General features: G+C 40.6%; 1 protein-coding gene across 1 annotated transcript in view; it reads right to left on the bottom strand.

Moving 5' to 3' along the window:
- The window catches only part of TUFT1 (tuftelin 1), a 268,035-nt gene that overhangs the window by 100,219 nt on the left and 150,679 nt on the right, over positions 1-17,137 (bottom strand). The window contains exons 9-10 of the mRNA XM_044080638.1: positions 15,098-15,192; positions 14,227-14,332 (exon numbers count right to left, since the gene is read on the bottom strand). Coding sequence (XP_043936573.1) covers positions 14,227-14,332; positions 15,098-15,192 — 201 coding nt within the window. The remainder of the gene's footprint in view (positions 1-14,226; positions 14,333-15,097; positions 15,193-17,137) is intronic.

Raw genomic sequence — 17,137 nt, 5'->3', positions numbered from 1 at the left:
TTTGAAGTAAGTTACCAAATGAATATGCTTCTCTGGTGTGAGGAAAGCCATCTGGGCAATTGTATTAAGGCTTGCACCCACGAATATAATCTGTTGAGAGGGTACCAGTTGTGATTTCTTTTTGTTTATGGTGTTCCCCAGACAAGTTAGAACCCTTTTTACAAACGCCAGATGATTTAGAAGTATGGCCTGGTTTTCTACCTGAATTAGACAATCGTCCAGGTATGGATATGTTTGAATATTTCTTTGCCTGCAAAATGCAATAACTGAAGCCAGGCACTTTGTGAATACCCTGGGCGGAGTAGACAAGCCAAAGGACAGTGCAGAGAATTGATAATGCAAGTAGCCTGCTTTGAAGCTTAGGTATCTTCTGCAAAATTCCGATTGGGATATGCAGGTATGCTTCTTTTAAATATAAAGTTGCCAACCAGGCGGTTTTGCCTAGCATAGGAAGTAACTGGTGAAGAGTCAGCATCTTGAATTTTGGAATGTCCAGAAAGGTGTTTAGAGTAGACTGGTCCAGAATTGGACACCATGATTTGTCTTTTCTGGGTACCAGAAAGAGCTTGGAATAGAAACCTTGTACCTTTTCCTCTTCTGGTACTGGCTGAATAGCCCCCATTGTTAAAGGGGAAAGTACTTGCTTTTGAGCCTCTGCCCACTGATTTGGGGGCAGGTCTGGCCACCCGTTTGGTGTTGGCAATGTGTGGAAATGAAATCTGTATCCCTGGGACACTATATTTAAAACCCATTTGTCCTGGGTTATAAGTTCCCAGTTCTTTGCATAAAGAGCAATCTTTCCACCCAAAGGGGCGGCTAAAAGGTAAGTGCTTGGTAATTTTTAAAGGAAGTCATTGAGACTGTTTACCATAGGAGGGTGTCTTGTTATTTCCAGATTTGGAAGTGGAGGTCCCCATTGCTTAGTTCTGAGAGTCCCCTGGGACTGAAACCTGGTGCTTTTGGAGTGTCTGGGTTTGGCTTGAGAGGATCTGGAAGGATCTGGAAAGGACCAATTTTTAGTAGGCCAGTGCTTACTGAATCTGGGTGGCTGCACTTGTAAGAAATCCTTCACAGTTTGCATAGATTTAGCTTTATCTTCCATCTTTTTTAGAACTTCTTCAGCCTTATTGCCAAACAGATGGTCCTGATTTAAAGGAGCATCCAACAATTTTGCTTTAACATGATCAGGCAAAGATTGCTCCTTAAGCCAAGCATGCAATCTAAGCACAGACCCAGTAACAGCAGCTCTGCAGGAGGCCTCTAAAGAATCAAAACCGCATTGCAAACTATGTTTTCCAACTTGTTCAGCAGAATGCAATAAATCCTGTAAATCTTTATTTTCCACAGTCAGGAAACAACATATGAAATTGGCAGTTTAAAGCCCTGATTGCCAAGGTTGCAGAAGTATAAACCTTCTTATCCCATCTATCCAGCGCCCTGGAGTCTCTATCAGAAGGGGTAGGATTTTTAGCAGTAGAAGCCTTAATGGTCTTGGCCCCCTGAGAAATGGTTTCTGGATCTGCAACAGGATTTTTGAAAAGGAACTTGTGGGACTCAGGAACCCTGTAGTATCTGTCAGGTTTACTAGGAGCCGGAGGCAGGGAATCAGGAGCCATACTAGATTCTGAAAACACATCAACAATGTCTAGTACAGGAGGTATAGCTAAGGGCCTATGCTGAGGCAGAAGGAAATCCCTAAGCCTCTTTTTTGAATCAGAAAATTCATGACTTTCCCAGTGGAAATGCTCCCTTAAGGTATGTAAAGTTTTCCCAAAAGAAAAATCCTTGGGAGGGGAAGCAGAGGGAATGGAATCCTCTGCATCAGAATCCTCATAAGTAGGCATGGACAAATCCAGGTCATTAGAAGAATCAAAAGAAACAGAAACCTGATCATAAGATTCATAATCAAGCTCAGCCCTAGGCCTCTTTTGGGGGGGGGGGGGTGACTACCCGATTAGAGTAATTAGATCTTCAGCCATTTTGATCATTTGTTTTTTAGGCATAGAGGCCTGAACATGTGGCCTGGGTGTTGTTTTTTTAGACATAGATCGAGATTTAGGCCTTAGTAAAGAAGGTGGAGTCGATTTAATATGCAAGTCTGTAGGGCTGAATATACCCTCAGAAGCCGATGCCTGCACAGCGGCTCCGGACGCATCCAAGGTAGAGACATCCACGGGTTCCATAGGTGAAGGCTCTCGCAGCATAACGGACTCTGAATGGGTCTCAGTAGAGGCCTGCGAATCAGAAGCGGGTATCAGGGGCTGCGTAAGCGCCTCACTGAGTATCGGCGAACTGGCGACTGGCTTAGGAGAAGCATCGTCGGCAGTTTTGGACCTCGGCGGCCTGTCTCTGTCTTTATCTTTGCGTTTTTTCGGAATTCCGGTAGTAGGATGGCTAACTGACGACATTTCTGGATAATTAAACTGAGAACCGAAATATTTAGAGGCAAAAATGTACCGATGACAGATAGTGCACTGATTAAATAAAGCACAAAACCGACAGCAAAGTACATTGTGGTCAGGGCCTAGGCAAGGAATACAATACGAATGAAAATCTTTGTGAGGTATTTGCTTTCCACAAATAATGCAATTATTAACTTTTACTGACATCGGTAAAGAGCAAGAAAAAGGTTCCCCAACGGGGTACTTAGCTTTAAGTTGAAGACTTTGGTTCTGAAACTCGAAAACAAAAATTTCAGGAGTCGGCCGACCGGCACTTGCGAACTGCTTCTGCTTTGGGCACCGAACGGCAAGAAAGACTGATGTAATGGCGTTGGATGCATGTTTTATACCCCTGACGACCTGACGTCATGGAAGAAGGGACAGCATCTGACGCAGGACCCAAGACTTTGTTAATCAGGCCAACTGAGTGCAACCTGCCAGCATATTACCCAAATGTAATGACTGCAACAGTGAAACACGAAGAACATCTGGTCTGAAGGGAGACCCTCTCTTTCTGGAAACACAGGAAAGGAGGAGATGCTATGAGGGCTTGTAATTCTGATACCCGCCTGGCAGAGGTAATGGACACCAGGAGGACAGTTTTCCAAGTACAGTGTCTGAGGGAGCTAGACAAAGCTGGTTCAAAAGGGGCTTGAGTCAGTTTCTCCAGCACAAAGTTGAGGTCCCAGGGTGAAGCTACAGGTTTCCTGGGAGGTCTGATGTGAAGGAGGCCTTTGTGGAATTGTTTTGCTTCAAACCTAGAAGCTAAGAGTGGAGAAACAGGCAAACCTGCAGAGATAGCTGACAAATGTGCTTTTATTAAAGGGTAAGCTAATCCTGCATTAAGCAATTCTCACAGATAAGACAGATCCATATGTGGTCTGCTGTTAGCAGGTCCTGGTTTCTAGCAAGATACCAAATTGAAAACTTTTCCCATATGGAGAGGTAAGATTTTCTAGTATTAGGTTTCTTGGCCTTCTGCAGGACTTGAAGCACAGTCTCAGAATAAAGGTGTCTGAAAGGGATCAGGGCTCTCTCACCCACAGGGTAAGCTGGAGGGTCTCCCAAGTGTGGGTGGATGAGTGAGCCCTTGTTCTGTGTTAGTAGGTCCACTCTGTGGAGCAACTTGTGGTAATTGCCCTTGGCTAGGTGAAAGAGAAGGGGGAAGCAATGCTATCTTGGCAAATAGGGAGTCACCAGCACAATTTTTGTTTTTTCCTGTTGAATTTTCAGCAGGACTTTTGGATAAGTGGAAGGGGGGAAATGCATGCTGGAATTTTCCCTTCCAGGAGACTGACAGGGCATCCACTCTCCATGTCTAAGAATGAGGTTCTCCGGCACAAACTTTGGGAGTTGCTTGTTCAAGGGGGAGGCAAACAAGTCTATCTGTGGAATATCCACTGGCGGACAATGTCCAGGAACACATCCCTGTGAAGCATCCCTTTGTGGGCTTGTGTTCTGGATCTGTTTAGAACATCTGCCACAGCATTCTGACTGGAAGGGATGTAGATCACTTGGCGGGATACATCTAGGAGGCATACTAGATCCCAGGCCTGCACAGCTAGTCTGCAAAGGAGGTAGGAGCTGGTGCCCCCTGTCTATGTACCACAAGACTGTCATGTCTGTGTGTATACATAACCTCCCTGGTCTGATCAGGGGTTGGAAGGTTTGAAGGGTAAGGATTATTCATTTCCTTGAAATTTATGTGATCCCTCATCTGGGAGGGTGACAACTCTCCTTAAACTGTGTGGTGATCTAGGGCTGCTCCCCAACCCATATCCGATGCATCTGTGAACAGGACTTGAGTTGATGGCAGTGGGTGTATGGGGAGGCCTGGATTTCGAGACAGCTGTGTTATCCACCAGTGGAGCTCCTTCTTGAGACATGGTAGAAGGGGAATCTGGGAATCTAGAGGGTGGGCATGTTGAGACCAAACTGACTTGAGGAACCACTGGAGTTTCCTCATGTGTAACCTTGCTAGAGGAAGGATGGTGGATGCCATCAGTCTCAAGATTCTTAGGAATTGCCTTGCAGATTTCTGATCTAAGGGGAGGATCTTTGCAAAGAGCAGAGAGATCTCCTGTGCCTTGGTAGGTGGCAGCAACACCACCATGCTCTTTGTTTGAAATCTGCAACCCAGAAAGGTATGATCTTGGAAAGGGACCAGGGATAACTTTTTAAAATTTATGGTAAATCCCAGTCCTTGCAGAATGGCAATTGCCAACTGGAAATGTTTGTTCAATTTGGTTTGAGAACTGGCTTGAATCAAAAGGTTGTCTAAGTAGGGGAAGATTAGGATCCCTTGGAGTCTGCAAAAGGCTACCACAGGAGCCAGACATTTTGTGAAGACTCTTGGGGCAGTGCAGAGTCCAAAAAGCAAAGCCGAGAATTGATAGTGTGAAGATCCCACATAGAATCATGCGAAGATCCCACATAGAATCGTAGTAATGTCCTGTATCTGGGCTGAATGGAAATATGGAGGTAAGTATCCTTGATGTCTGTGGCGGCTAGGAATGCTTGAGGGAGGAGAGGAAATAAGGTTTGCAGGGTAAGCATTTTGAATGAGGGAACAACGAGAAAGTTGTTGAGATAGGAGAGGTCTAGTATGGGTCTCCAAGGACCTTCCTTCCTGGGAACTAGAAATAAGTGAGAGTAAAAGTGAGAGTAAAAGCCTCTTCCCTCTTGTCCTGGGGGAACATGTTCAATAGTGCCTTGTTCTAGCTGGCTTTGCAGGACTGGAGGGAAAAGGGTTACCTGATCTTTTGGTGGTAAGGGTATACCCCTGAAGGGAGGCACCTTTTGCCAGACCATGAAGTACCCCTCTTGACGATGCTTAACACCCAAGAATCTTGGGTGATGAGTTACCAGGATGGATGGGATAGGGTTAAGGTGCTGGGAAAGAGGAGGGAAGGGCAGACTGCTGGAAGAACCATGAGGAGGAGCCCACCTGATCAGGAAAGGGCTACTTAGCCATCTGAGAAGAAGCTGCAGAAGTTTGAGAAAACTGCATACAAAGACAGGGTAGTTCCTGTGAAATTTAGGCACAGAGGACACCAGAATGTAATTAAGGTCTTTAAGTTCCTTGCTTTTCTCTTGCAGAGATCTGAAAAGTTCTTCAAAGCATTTACCAAAAAGGGCAGCATTGTCCAAGGGGGGCATACATTAGTTTTGCCCTAATGTCCTCAGGTAGGGGGCTAAAGCCTAATCCTGGCAAATCTTCTGAGGGCAGAAGAGGAAGCTGCAGCTCTAGAGGTGGCTTCTACAGCATCGTAGGTGCACTTAATAAACATCAGGATACCTGACTTGAAGTGGCAATCAGGGAGGATGCCAGGGCCTTGCTTTCAGTGTCTTGCATGTCTGATATAAGTTTAGAAAGCAGAGAGAGGAGTTCCAAGTTGTACTTGGTCATGTGTCTGGTAGTTTAGTGCTCTGAAGGCCATGGTGGCTGAGGTATAGATTTTCTTACCCAACCTCTCCAACTGTCTGCTATCCTTGTCTGAAGGGGGGTAGAAGGCAGTGACCAGAAGGCCTTACCACAGGCAACAGACATCACAGAAGGATCTGCAACTGGGGCTTTGAATAGAAAATGGCAGTCTTTGGGTACTTTGTAGTACGTGTTCGGGTTTTTCAGGGGCTGGAGGCTGAGTCAGGATGAGTGGAAGTGGATGCATAAGCATCCAGAAAGGCAGATATAACAGGAGGAATGGCTGAAGGACTAGGGGACTATACTTGGAAGAGGTCATAATAATGTTTTTGGACCTTTCAATTTGAAATATAAAGGACTGACAGATGGAGCAGTTTTTGTGATTGTGCTGAGTGCCGAGGCAAAAAAGGGAATGGGAATGACTATCCTTATGTGGAATCTGTATTCCACAGTCACACTTCTCTTTCTTGGATGACATTAACACAAGCACAATACACTCTCAAGACTGAAAATCTGAAGAAAAACAAAATGAAGGAACCTAGCAGAAGACTACAAAACACTTTTATTTCTGCTTCTGGTACCTCGGCTCAATGCCTTCAAGGAATGTTATACCACACCTGCAGAGGTGATGTTTAATGAAAGGAGGGTGCACCCTGTGTATGAAAAGGATGCCATATTTTTCGTGAATAAATGTTCCCCCTTCTCCGATACCCTCAGAGCTTTAGTTAACAACTTACGGCCCATTATTAGTGAAGATGATAGTTTGGGTAAACTTTTCCCAAACAGGGTCACCTTCTCATTTGGTAGGTTTCTTAATCTTAAGGAGTTATTAAATTTAAGAGAAAATAAGCAGGAAACCAGTGAGTTAGGATCTTTCCCATGTGGAAGGTGCAAGGTGTGTAGTAGGATAAGAAATTTAAATGGAACATATATTAATGGAAGGAAATTTGTAGCTAGGCATCACTTTGACTGTGGATCTCATGGGATGGTATACATTTTGGGCTGTGGTTGTTCTCCCAAAAAGTGGTATTTAGGACAGACCAAGAGGAAGGTTAAATTAAGAATTCTGGAACACTTGGGGGACATAAGAACTATGAGCTTAGACAGCCCAGTAGCCCAACATTTTTGTTCCAACATAATAGTACAATTGATAGTTTTTTCTTTGGTGTGTGTTAGCCAGACCACAAAGTGTAAAATATAGTGGGAATGTCTTTACACAAAAATTATTGAAATTGGAAACAAGATTTATTGTCAATTTTAGAACAGTACATCCTTTGGGAATGAACTTGGAGGTTAATTTTTACACATTACAATTAGAGTGTTATGTGTGTTATGTGTATGTTTATAATGCATAGTTTTCATGTTTATGCACTGTTTTTCACCCCTTTTTCAAGTCTTGTTGAGGGGAATATTTTATTGGTGTCTCAATGGGTCTTTTATTCATGTAAATTGGTTGATTATGTGCTAATTGTTTCCACTCACATTTGTACAAATAGGATGCTGCAGATATGGTATAATATTCCTTGAAGGCATTGAGATAAGGTACAAGAAGCAGAAATAAAAGTATTCTGCAGTCTTCCGCTGGGTTCCTGGTTGACATTATCCTCAGTACAGGATAAGGTAGCAAAAAAAAAACAAAAAAAAAAACAAAAAAGCTTTCCCCAACGGGGCACTTATCTGAATCAAGCAAGCGATTCCAACAGCAGAGTGATGTCTGGGACTGGCGATCCGACTGGCAGCAAAGTTGTTCTGAGGGTTGTGCACACATACATCTCTTATGGCTGACGTCTGTTGGTGACTTACATCAGATATACAGCATACCCTAGGTAGTAAAAGACTTTGATATACTGGCAGACCTTGAGTTGTCACCTTGGCAGGCAACTCCTTTATGTCAGGAATACTGCAATAGATGAATAAAAGGACATCACTAAGATACAAAGCTGGCTTCATGGTGTAAATGGTTAAAGCCTTCGCTATGACCCAGATGATCTGGGTTCAATTAGTGGTCTAGGTAATAAAGAGATGAGGTGAATAGGAAGTGAGTAAGTGGCTAATGCTGGCTCTCCCACCATGGAAAGAGGGAGGTGGTCTGGTCTGCTGCATCACCTATATTTGCAGTGAGGATTACAACATGCAACAATCTCTGGAGGGCATGTGTATGGGAATGTCAGAAGAAACAGAAAGCTCTCTTTCAAGTGAGCACATGTTAGCTACATGGGGGTGAGAATTTAGGACATCAAGCTGAAATCCATGACATCTGCCTGGACGATTTCTTCCTGACATCTCTCTACCTAAGGGAAAAGAACATGCTGATGGCTGGCAGGAAGCAGGGGCAAAGAATATAAAAATGTTACAGAACACATTGGGGGTAATGGGTTAACCAAAGCAGGTGTTTCAGTCAAAATTTTCTCACTCAATAGTTCCATGTAGTATTAATGTGTGATAATTTCAGAAGTTGAACTAGGTGGCCAAAGGCCCATACTGTCATTTAACCTTTGTGCTATTTTATTTACAAATAAAGTTGTGGCCATTACATATACAGACAACACACCTCAGGAGTTTTCTGTTATGCCCTACATCCCAACCCTCTAGACATCGGGTCTATATTATATCACTGAACGCTTAAAAAAGTGAATGATGAATAATCGACCCCATGTAAGTGAAAGCTTACAATCTCGAAAGCTCAGAAGAGCAATTTTTTTCCAAGGGAAAAAAATCGCTGTTCCCCAAAAAAAAAAAAAATTGAAATAATACACCCCCCTACTTAAATATATCAACTCCGAGATCGCACTACAGTGCCGAAAACGGCAAAGTAATGGAAGCGGCCAAGTGAATTCTTTCCCTGGGAAAGAATTCACTTAAAAGCAGCTTCGCTATTTTGCCTTTTCGTTGTTTTAAGTTCGACCAAGACGCATTCAATAGAATGCATCTTCGGTCATCTAATAGGAACCCTAGACATCATACCTCTCAACTGCCCAGACTTTTGTCTCATGTTTTTGATATGTTCCTCATAAAATTTGTGGTTTTCTGGCAAATCACTGAAGACCCAAGTCACAAAACAATGACATACATTTGAGTTTCAGACTTCATATCTTTCAGAAAATGCATGCTAAAACAAATTATGTTATTCAATCAACTTTCCAAGTTCTTAAGAGCAATATTTAAAAATTGCCCCTATTTTTGGGTCTTTGTCCCCCATTACTTTTGGGTTTGTCCAGACTTCTTGCATGAAGGGGCTGAGAAGTATGTTAGACAAGGGCTTATGACTGGCACACAAGTGTACATGTGTGTACTGTTACACTGTGCACTTGCTTTCATATACATAGCACTTTGCAGAAATATGTGATCCACCTTTATTTGACTTGCCATAAGGTTAACCCTCCTTTGACCACGGCTATGTCAAGGCCTTCGTAAAGTTACACTCCGGCAGTATGGTTGTCCCTTCCCCTGTCATCCCTCAGCACCTATATAAAATAAAAACGGCTGGATTCTGACTGCTCAATATCCCAGATCATCATCACAATGGGCCCTTTTTGTTCCTTGTTTGCTAGTCAAACCCAGGTGACTGAGGTCACTGACAGGACTCTCCTCTTGTGCCCAGCCTGATCAGTGGGACAGCTTATTTCTAGAAATTCTCTTTTGACTGGTTCAGACTGATGAACCAGAATTTATAAATTCCTGGAAGTTTGACTTCTGGAAAGGAGGCCACAATTGTGCTGGTTGCCATTATCCTTTCATAGCTGAAGATAGGATACAGACTATCTGCTACCTGCACCCTTGCACTCACTGAATGCATACATTGCCTCCAGGCACCCTTCTACATGATGGATGAAAAATGTTTCAGTGAGAATAACCTTTTGTCTCAGTACATTTCCTACAATTTAATGCATAAACTGTTAGGAAATACACAGCAGTTTGGTGTGTGATACATTAAATATCTTGTACAAGAATGATGAAGCCATTAGCCACAAACCAAATCCCCAGACTCCACAGGACAAGATATTTAACTTATCTCATAAGCCAAATGACAACACATTCCATGTATCCATTTTTGTGCGTTTTTTGTTAGTGCCCCTTTTTACTTCAATATGTTACTTAAACTGCTTAAGTTTCTTCTTTACAGGGCTCTAGGTAGTTTGCAAAGAGTTTAATGAATGGAGTGTGTTGTAGGTGGCTTTTGTATTCTAGTTCTGAGGTAATTTTAAATTAAATACAACTGGATCAGTGTTACTGGTGACACCATTTTTGTCTTGACTAGTTTCAGTATGCATTGTCTTTTGCGTTTTATAATTTGATTTTAAATGATTGTATTCTAATATGAACTATTTTCATTTCTAGGAATTTATTTGTGTAGTTTTTCTTTTTAAGACAGGGGTTGTGTGTCTTGTATGTAGAGTTACCTTTTTTTAGACTGTAGTGAATGGGAAATGTGGAATGAGCATTAGTTATTTTTTTATTTTACTTTGACTTTATTTTACACTAAATTAAATACAAATGTTGGTTTAAGGGTGTTTTGAGGGGTGACTATATGCTTTAGGAATTTTAGTATCTTTGATGAGTCAATGGCATAAATATTGTTGATGTTAAAAGTGAAGAAAAACAAAGATATCTATACCATATACAAGACATGAATTTGTAGCACCCTTTTCATGGTGTTATCAGTTAGGAGAAACGCATGCATACATTACAAATCTTTATATATTAGTGATAATTCACACACTGGAAGCACGGGACTCAGAATTACTGCTGCTTATTTATTTACAGTGAACTTCTCATATAACATGACTAGTTTCAGCAACTCACAGAGCTCAAGTCAGGCAAAAACTCACACCATGAAATCCAATTTGCATCCACTTCAGTACATTAACTGATTTAACTTCTGATCTACTTTTGCAGGTCTCCATGGAATCCTTTTCAAAATTTCCATGCATTCTATCCACAATTCAACTGCCTAGAGTTCCCAGTCTAGTAATTAGTCCCTCTTCATAAGAGCCAAATGTTTCTTTCTGTCTCAACAGGCTCTGCTTGTGTCTCTCTCAAGATGCTCCCTCCTGGTTCTGGCCCATCCTTTTACTAAAACAGGGTGTGTGGCTTCCTCCAGTTTGTACAGCTGGAGATCCATCTTTCAAACTGCCTCAAGACTGCAGCTCCACAGACCCCACTGCAGTCACTATGGGGCACTACACAACATGACCCCACTAAGCTGACAGCTCTGGGGATGTGCAACACTGGCCAGCCAGATCCCACCTTGTCTGGCCCATTAACTCAATGATAAATAGTTTATCTGCCTCCATGTACTCCGCTGGTCACTGTCTGGCAAGGTGTTCAGGATGGAAAGATACACAGCATCTCAATCTCTTCTCTTCTGCAAGGACAGTTTTTTTCAAGGTCACTAACCGAGCAATGTTGTAATTAATGTTTAGAATAATGGTTTCAGTTTCATTCCTGTTGTACATCTATTTGATCATATGAAGTACATCTCAAAGTACATTGGCTACTTCCACTAATAAAACTGTCTTCAGCAGGTTTCAAATTGAATGCATTGTCAGTCTTTATTACTTGACCTTTGTTTTAGGTTTGTACTGACACAATGTTCGTTTTTACTGAGCCTATTTTTTTTTTTTTTTTTTTACAAATGAAATAAGTGGCAAGTCTGTTGGTTTAGACTACACAATGGGACTATAGCTAACATGAAGTATACCCTAGCTATTCTAAACACCCCCAGTTTAACTCTGGTTCATCTCTGTGACTGTATGTTCTGTGGTTAAATCTGACATACCAGTCTGGTCTTCAGTAGGTATCTGCTTATTAATTTATTTTTTTTACAACTTTCAGATTCTGAGGGTTTCCATTGTTCTTGATCTTGTGACCCTAATGTATCTTCCTTCTGAGGGAATTATTTTCCTGATACAGGTTTGTTACAACAGTATGACTTTCTTGTACTGACTTAGGATACAAAACAAAGGCTACAGACTTTTAACTTACCTTTGGCTTCCTCCAGAGATTTGCTCTGGACTTTAATTTCAGCCTCCAGATTTTTACAGTTACTGGTTAACTTAAGAACTGTAACCCGTGGTTCATTAAATTTTGTAACAGAACTTGCTTATTTTTTTCTGTAGCATATTTATAAGGCTTTCATCGGGGGGGGGGTATTTTACTCTAGCTTCTGTATGTACCTGTACTTAAATCACTGCTACTGCATCTCTATATTTCTTTGTATATAGTCTTTTTGATTTCCCCTCCAACCATTATCAACTGTATACTTTCACTTACATTTTCAGATAATTTCTGTTGTGTAAACTGGACCACTTCACTATTATGAGTTTATTTGCAGTTTCTAAATTTGTTCTTGGTTTCGCTGAGCCTTTAGTAACTCATTCGCAGCTTGAACATTTGGATGCTTAATTTTAGATCAAGCAGTGTGCTACTACCCTTTTGTAACTCCTACCACAATTTTTCCTTTTCAATTTGAAAACATGCAATGGTAGCTTTAGGTCTGATACAGACTTCTTTTAAGAGTACCAGCACTAGGTCACATTGCTCTTGTCTGTTTTGATGTGGTTGCCATTTTATTAAGTACTTTCATGCTTACTGCCATGTTTCACCACTTCAATATGTATACAAACTTCAGACAGTCTTTTCGACAAACCAGTTTTTTTTTCTTTTGATGGTTTATGTAAGCCAGCAACTTTATAAAACTCTCCATTTTCTTCTCACTTTCAAAAACTAACTGTTCTAAAACTGCTAATGACAGTGGCCCTTGGTTGCCTTAGCATTTCTATACTCTATAATTCAGTGTTCTAACTTCATCTTGCCAAGTTATTCAGTATCGTGAGACAGGCTCGTTTATCTTCTGTTCCTGGTTAGACCCTTGTTGCACAAGAATATTTCTTGCAATAAGCTGTCTAATTTAGGACCCAACTTCTTCCCTTCAGACACTTCTCTCAGCACCTTGGTTCACTTGCTAAGCATATCACTGTTAGGCAACGTTTTCAGCGATTCACTAAGTTCTTCTTTCATACTCAACCTTTCAGAAGTTTCATTTCACTCTGTTAACACATTGAACAGTACTTGTCACCACTGTTTTCAGTACAGTTTTAAACTTGATTTAGCAATTATTTCACTCACTTCACAGTCTCTCTCTCCTTTTTTTGACACTTTGCTTACATGTAACAGAAAAACCTGTGGATCTGTTCAACACGTTTTGGGAGTTCATTTAACAGTGTTTCTTTGTAGAGTTGCTACTCCACCCCCACTACAATTCACACACTAAAATTCACTTTTGTTACCCTCATAGTGACTCAGAAGCAACTTCATACATTCTCATTGTAGTTATCCATAGCATAAATCACATTTTACCAAGAAAGTAGCATCTCCACAGAAAGCAAACACTCAATTCTCTAAGCAGATAGGTGTAGCAATATACAAACATCAGCAGTTCTTTCTTTCGGGAGGGGATACTGACTCAAAAGGATGCACTTGCAGGCTGCAATGTGATGATGAAATCCAGACAATTTGGCATAGAACTGCTGTTAAATTGTACCTACTGCCAACCACAAGTTTAGCAAGTCAACACACTAGACACATATGATTCCTGTTTAATGCAATTTACTTAGAGAACCAAAATGTTAGAATTCATTATTTACAGTGAAGTTATCACATAACACAGATGACTGCGTGAGTCGTGGTGCATTTCAAATAACTCACGTTAAGAGTTCAGGCAAACAACTCAGCAGTTCAATTCAGGCAAAAAATGCACAGTTTCAGTAAGTTCAATTCTCCTATACACACAAGATTTTTGTTAGGATGCATTTTGTAATCATTTAGTACACCCCCCAGGTTTGACTTCCACTCTATTCTGCAGTTCTCCAGAAAACTTTCTCCAAGTTCCCAGGGTTTCTATTCACAGTGAGATTACCCAGAGCCTGTATTCCACTCATGACTGCTTTTTCAAAACAGGCAAACATCCTTTGATCAGGAACTGGCCCAAGTCTGTTTGTCTGTATCTCCTGCCCCAAGTCTCTCTCTCTCCTAATTCTGGATCTCCTTTTTCACTAAAAGAGGGTGGGTGTCTTCCTCCACTCAGGGCATGTATAGACTCATCTTCAAGGCTACTCCAATATAGTTGCGCTGCAGAACCCATAGCAGTCACTAAACCACAAGCTAACATACATATGACAGAGAGCCATACAGATACAGAGTATCATGCATATAACACCATGCACAAGTACATATGCAACACTTTGCACAATGACAATGCTCTACAATTAGGAGAAACACTATTATACTTTCAGCTATTTACTCACTGGGATTTCTGCTGATAATGTGTGGCTTAAAGGCAAGTATACTAATACCACTCACCTGCTCGATCATCTGTCTGACCTTGCGTTGCTGACTCTTAAGCATGTCATCTAAGTGATGAATCTTCTCACGCAAGACAGCTACCTCCTTCTCCAACTTGGCTGACCTAGAGACAAATTCAATAGATGGAATTGGTCTCGACTGTCCTTTCCATTCAACAACGAGGTACCTATCAACTAGCTAATAATACAAAACCTATTTTCATTTATCCACTCTAGAGTTCTTAGTCTTTGTTACTCTGCAAAGCTGCATGACAGAATGAAGAAATATCTCACTGTTCCTCATTTCACAGCACACATGGATCTAAATTGAGAAAACTCTTAAATTTTCTGCAAGGTATTAATCTCTGGTGAAGAATTTGCATATATTAAGATGCAGTCCTCCACAAGAATGTGAGAATAAAATCTACACAAGATCAGTTTATATTCAAGAAACTGTATACTTTAAGTTTACAGCCATGACATAATTCATGTAATAACACTCTGGCAATGCTTACTGGCTAGGGTACTTTGCATCAATACCTGCATCCTCTTATACAGGGGTAGGTTAGCCGGAGTACTTTAACCAGCACTCTGTACCTTCAACCCTGCATTCAAGAGAAAGGAAATCAATCTGGGGCTTGTTTAAAGTCCTCAATCCCAAGCATAGGTTGTGGCAGGCAGGAGTAAAAGTGCTCACAGCACTAAGCTGGAAAGCTGAGTTTAGTAGAGATAGTCTACATTGGACAGACTGGTAGTCAAGTCCGCCAAGAAGAAAGTACTCCTGGGATATCAGGAGCCCTTGCCATGCCACGGAGAACTTAGTAGGACAGGTCTTTATGTTAAACACCATTCTTGCATTTATGATTTCTTCACCTACAATGGTCACTAACCTGTCTTGATGGACTGAGGAGTCTAACTTGAGTTTTCTCAGCTGTTCCAATTCCACTTCACTGTCTTTCATCTTCAAAAGTAAACTCTGGTGTTCCTAAAATATACCAAATATTTTTTAAATAGTATCAACTTTAATGAAAAACTGAACACAGTAACATTTTGTGATCAAGTCTATAGATGAGCAAAACAGTAACTCAAAACATTAAAGTGTTAATACAAAAACAGCCATATGGTTTTCCACTACTGCAGATGACAAAGTGTGAATACATAATGTAATAGTCCCAGTGCCCAACAGTTATTTAACCATCCCCATTTTAGAAGGACGTCTAAGGAGACCACAGTGAAAATTTCTGTTGAGACTTTTGTTTCACTGTCAACTTTTCCTTGGCCAGTCTATATCCATGAGTTTTTTCCCATTAATTTCAAAAGATTATCTTAAACAGGCACATATCCTTCTTTATATATATATATATATATATATATATATATATATATATATATATATACACACACACACATTTTTTTTGTTGCTGCTAACATAATAACATAGAAAGCTAACAATCAGTTTCTTTACAGAAATTCACTTTCATTACAGTCCAATACAAATTACTCTATAGAGTTAGACTCAGTAAACCAGGTTTTAAAAATGTCTAGTAACCCTTGTAAGTCTTTTCAGAATGCTGCCTACCCTTGATACTCCCTAAAAACAAGCATCCAATCGCCAAGATCACCTCCAGCAAGAGACCATAAGCTAACTACATGACTACATTTATGTGAAACTCTGCGGTCATGTTTTCCTGCTGTACTTATTAACTCCTGCATATATTTCAGGCCATTTTGAGATGATAATTCATCTTCATTACCTACTCTCCTGCCACTGCAGCCAGTATAAAGTTGCAGGAGATACCTGGGTTTGTTACAATGACAGTGTGTGGCTCACTTCCATCAGCTCATAAAGAACACAGTGTGATCTCACAAGGCCTTCAAAATATGCCATCTTTTCAGGGAAGACAAGTTTATAGGCCACATCAATTAATATAAAAGCAATGAAATTTAAGTTTTTTATTCAAAAAAATCTTTACTAACCAACCTCTTTAAAAACATCAGCTGTTTCAAATTCTGTTCATCTATTGTAACAAAATACAAAGGCCAGTAGGTCATAAGCACAACAGCTGAACCTATAAACCTTTGCATTTTTGATTCTACTTCTGCACATTTCCAGTATGCACTTTGTTAGACTTAGCTCCCAGGTTTCCCAATAAAACGGCTTCTTGTCTTGAAGTGTCTATCGGTTAAGTAAACAAACAACACTTCAATCTCTAGAGAAATGCATGCCACCAGCAAAGACTACAAACAGATGGTCACAGAGGTAACCATTTGACATGTCAGGACCCGCTACAGCAAGTCCCAAAACACAGACTGAATAGCTGGAAAAAACAGACTTACATATACTAAGTCTGATACTTGCATTTCCTGGAATATTCCCCTTTTCCAAGGTAAGGTGATTTTGGAGTTGATATATATACATACACACACACACACACACACACACACACACACACACACACACACACATATATATATATATATATATATATATATATATATATATATATATATATATATATATATACACACACACACATATATACATATACACACACACACATATATATATATATATATATACACACACACACACATATATATATATACACACACACACACACACACACACACATATATATATATATATATATATATATATATATATATATCTAATATATATATATCTAATATATATTATACACAAGCCTTTCTCCTTTCTTTCCTGTAACTAGTGTTCCAGATACAGACTTGCTGTATCCAGGACTGTTTGTAAGCTTCTGAGCCCCCCAAGCCTTTCTGTGTTGGAGGGAAGCCTTCTAGCTTATCAGTGGGAGTGGTAAGCATTAGGTAACCTGTCTACCACATAAGGAGTGGTTCTGGCCCAGAATTTGTAGTTATTGGCCATTTGGGCAATCTTCCATCTCTCTCAA

This window comes from Protopterus annectens, chromosome 8.part0 (genome assembly GCF_019279795.1).
Source record: "Protopterus annectens isolate FY-2018-M chromosome 8.part0, PAN1.0, whole genome shotgun sequence".
In the NCBI taxonomy this organism is placed as follows: Eukaryota; Metazoa; Chordata; order Ceratodontiformes; family Protopteridae; genus Protopterus; species Protopterus annectens.
This window is presented reverse-complemented; position numbering and strand designations above follow the sequence as displayed.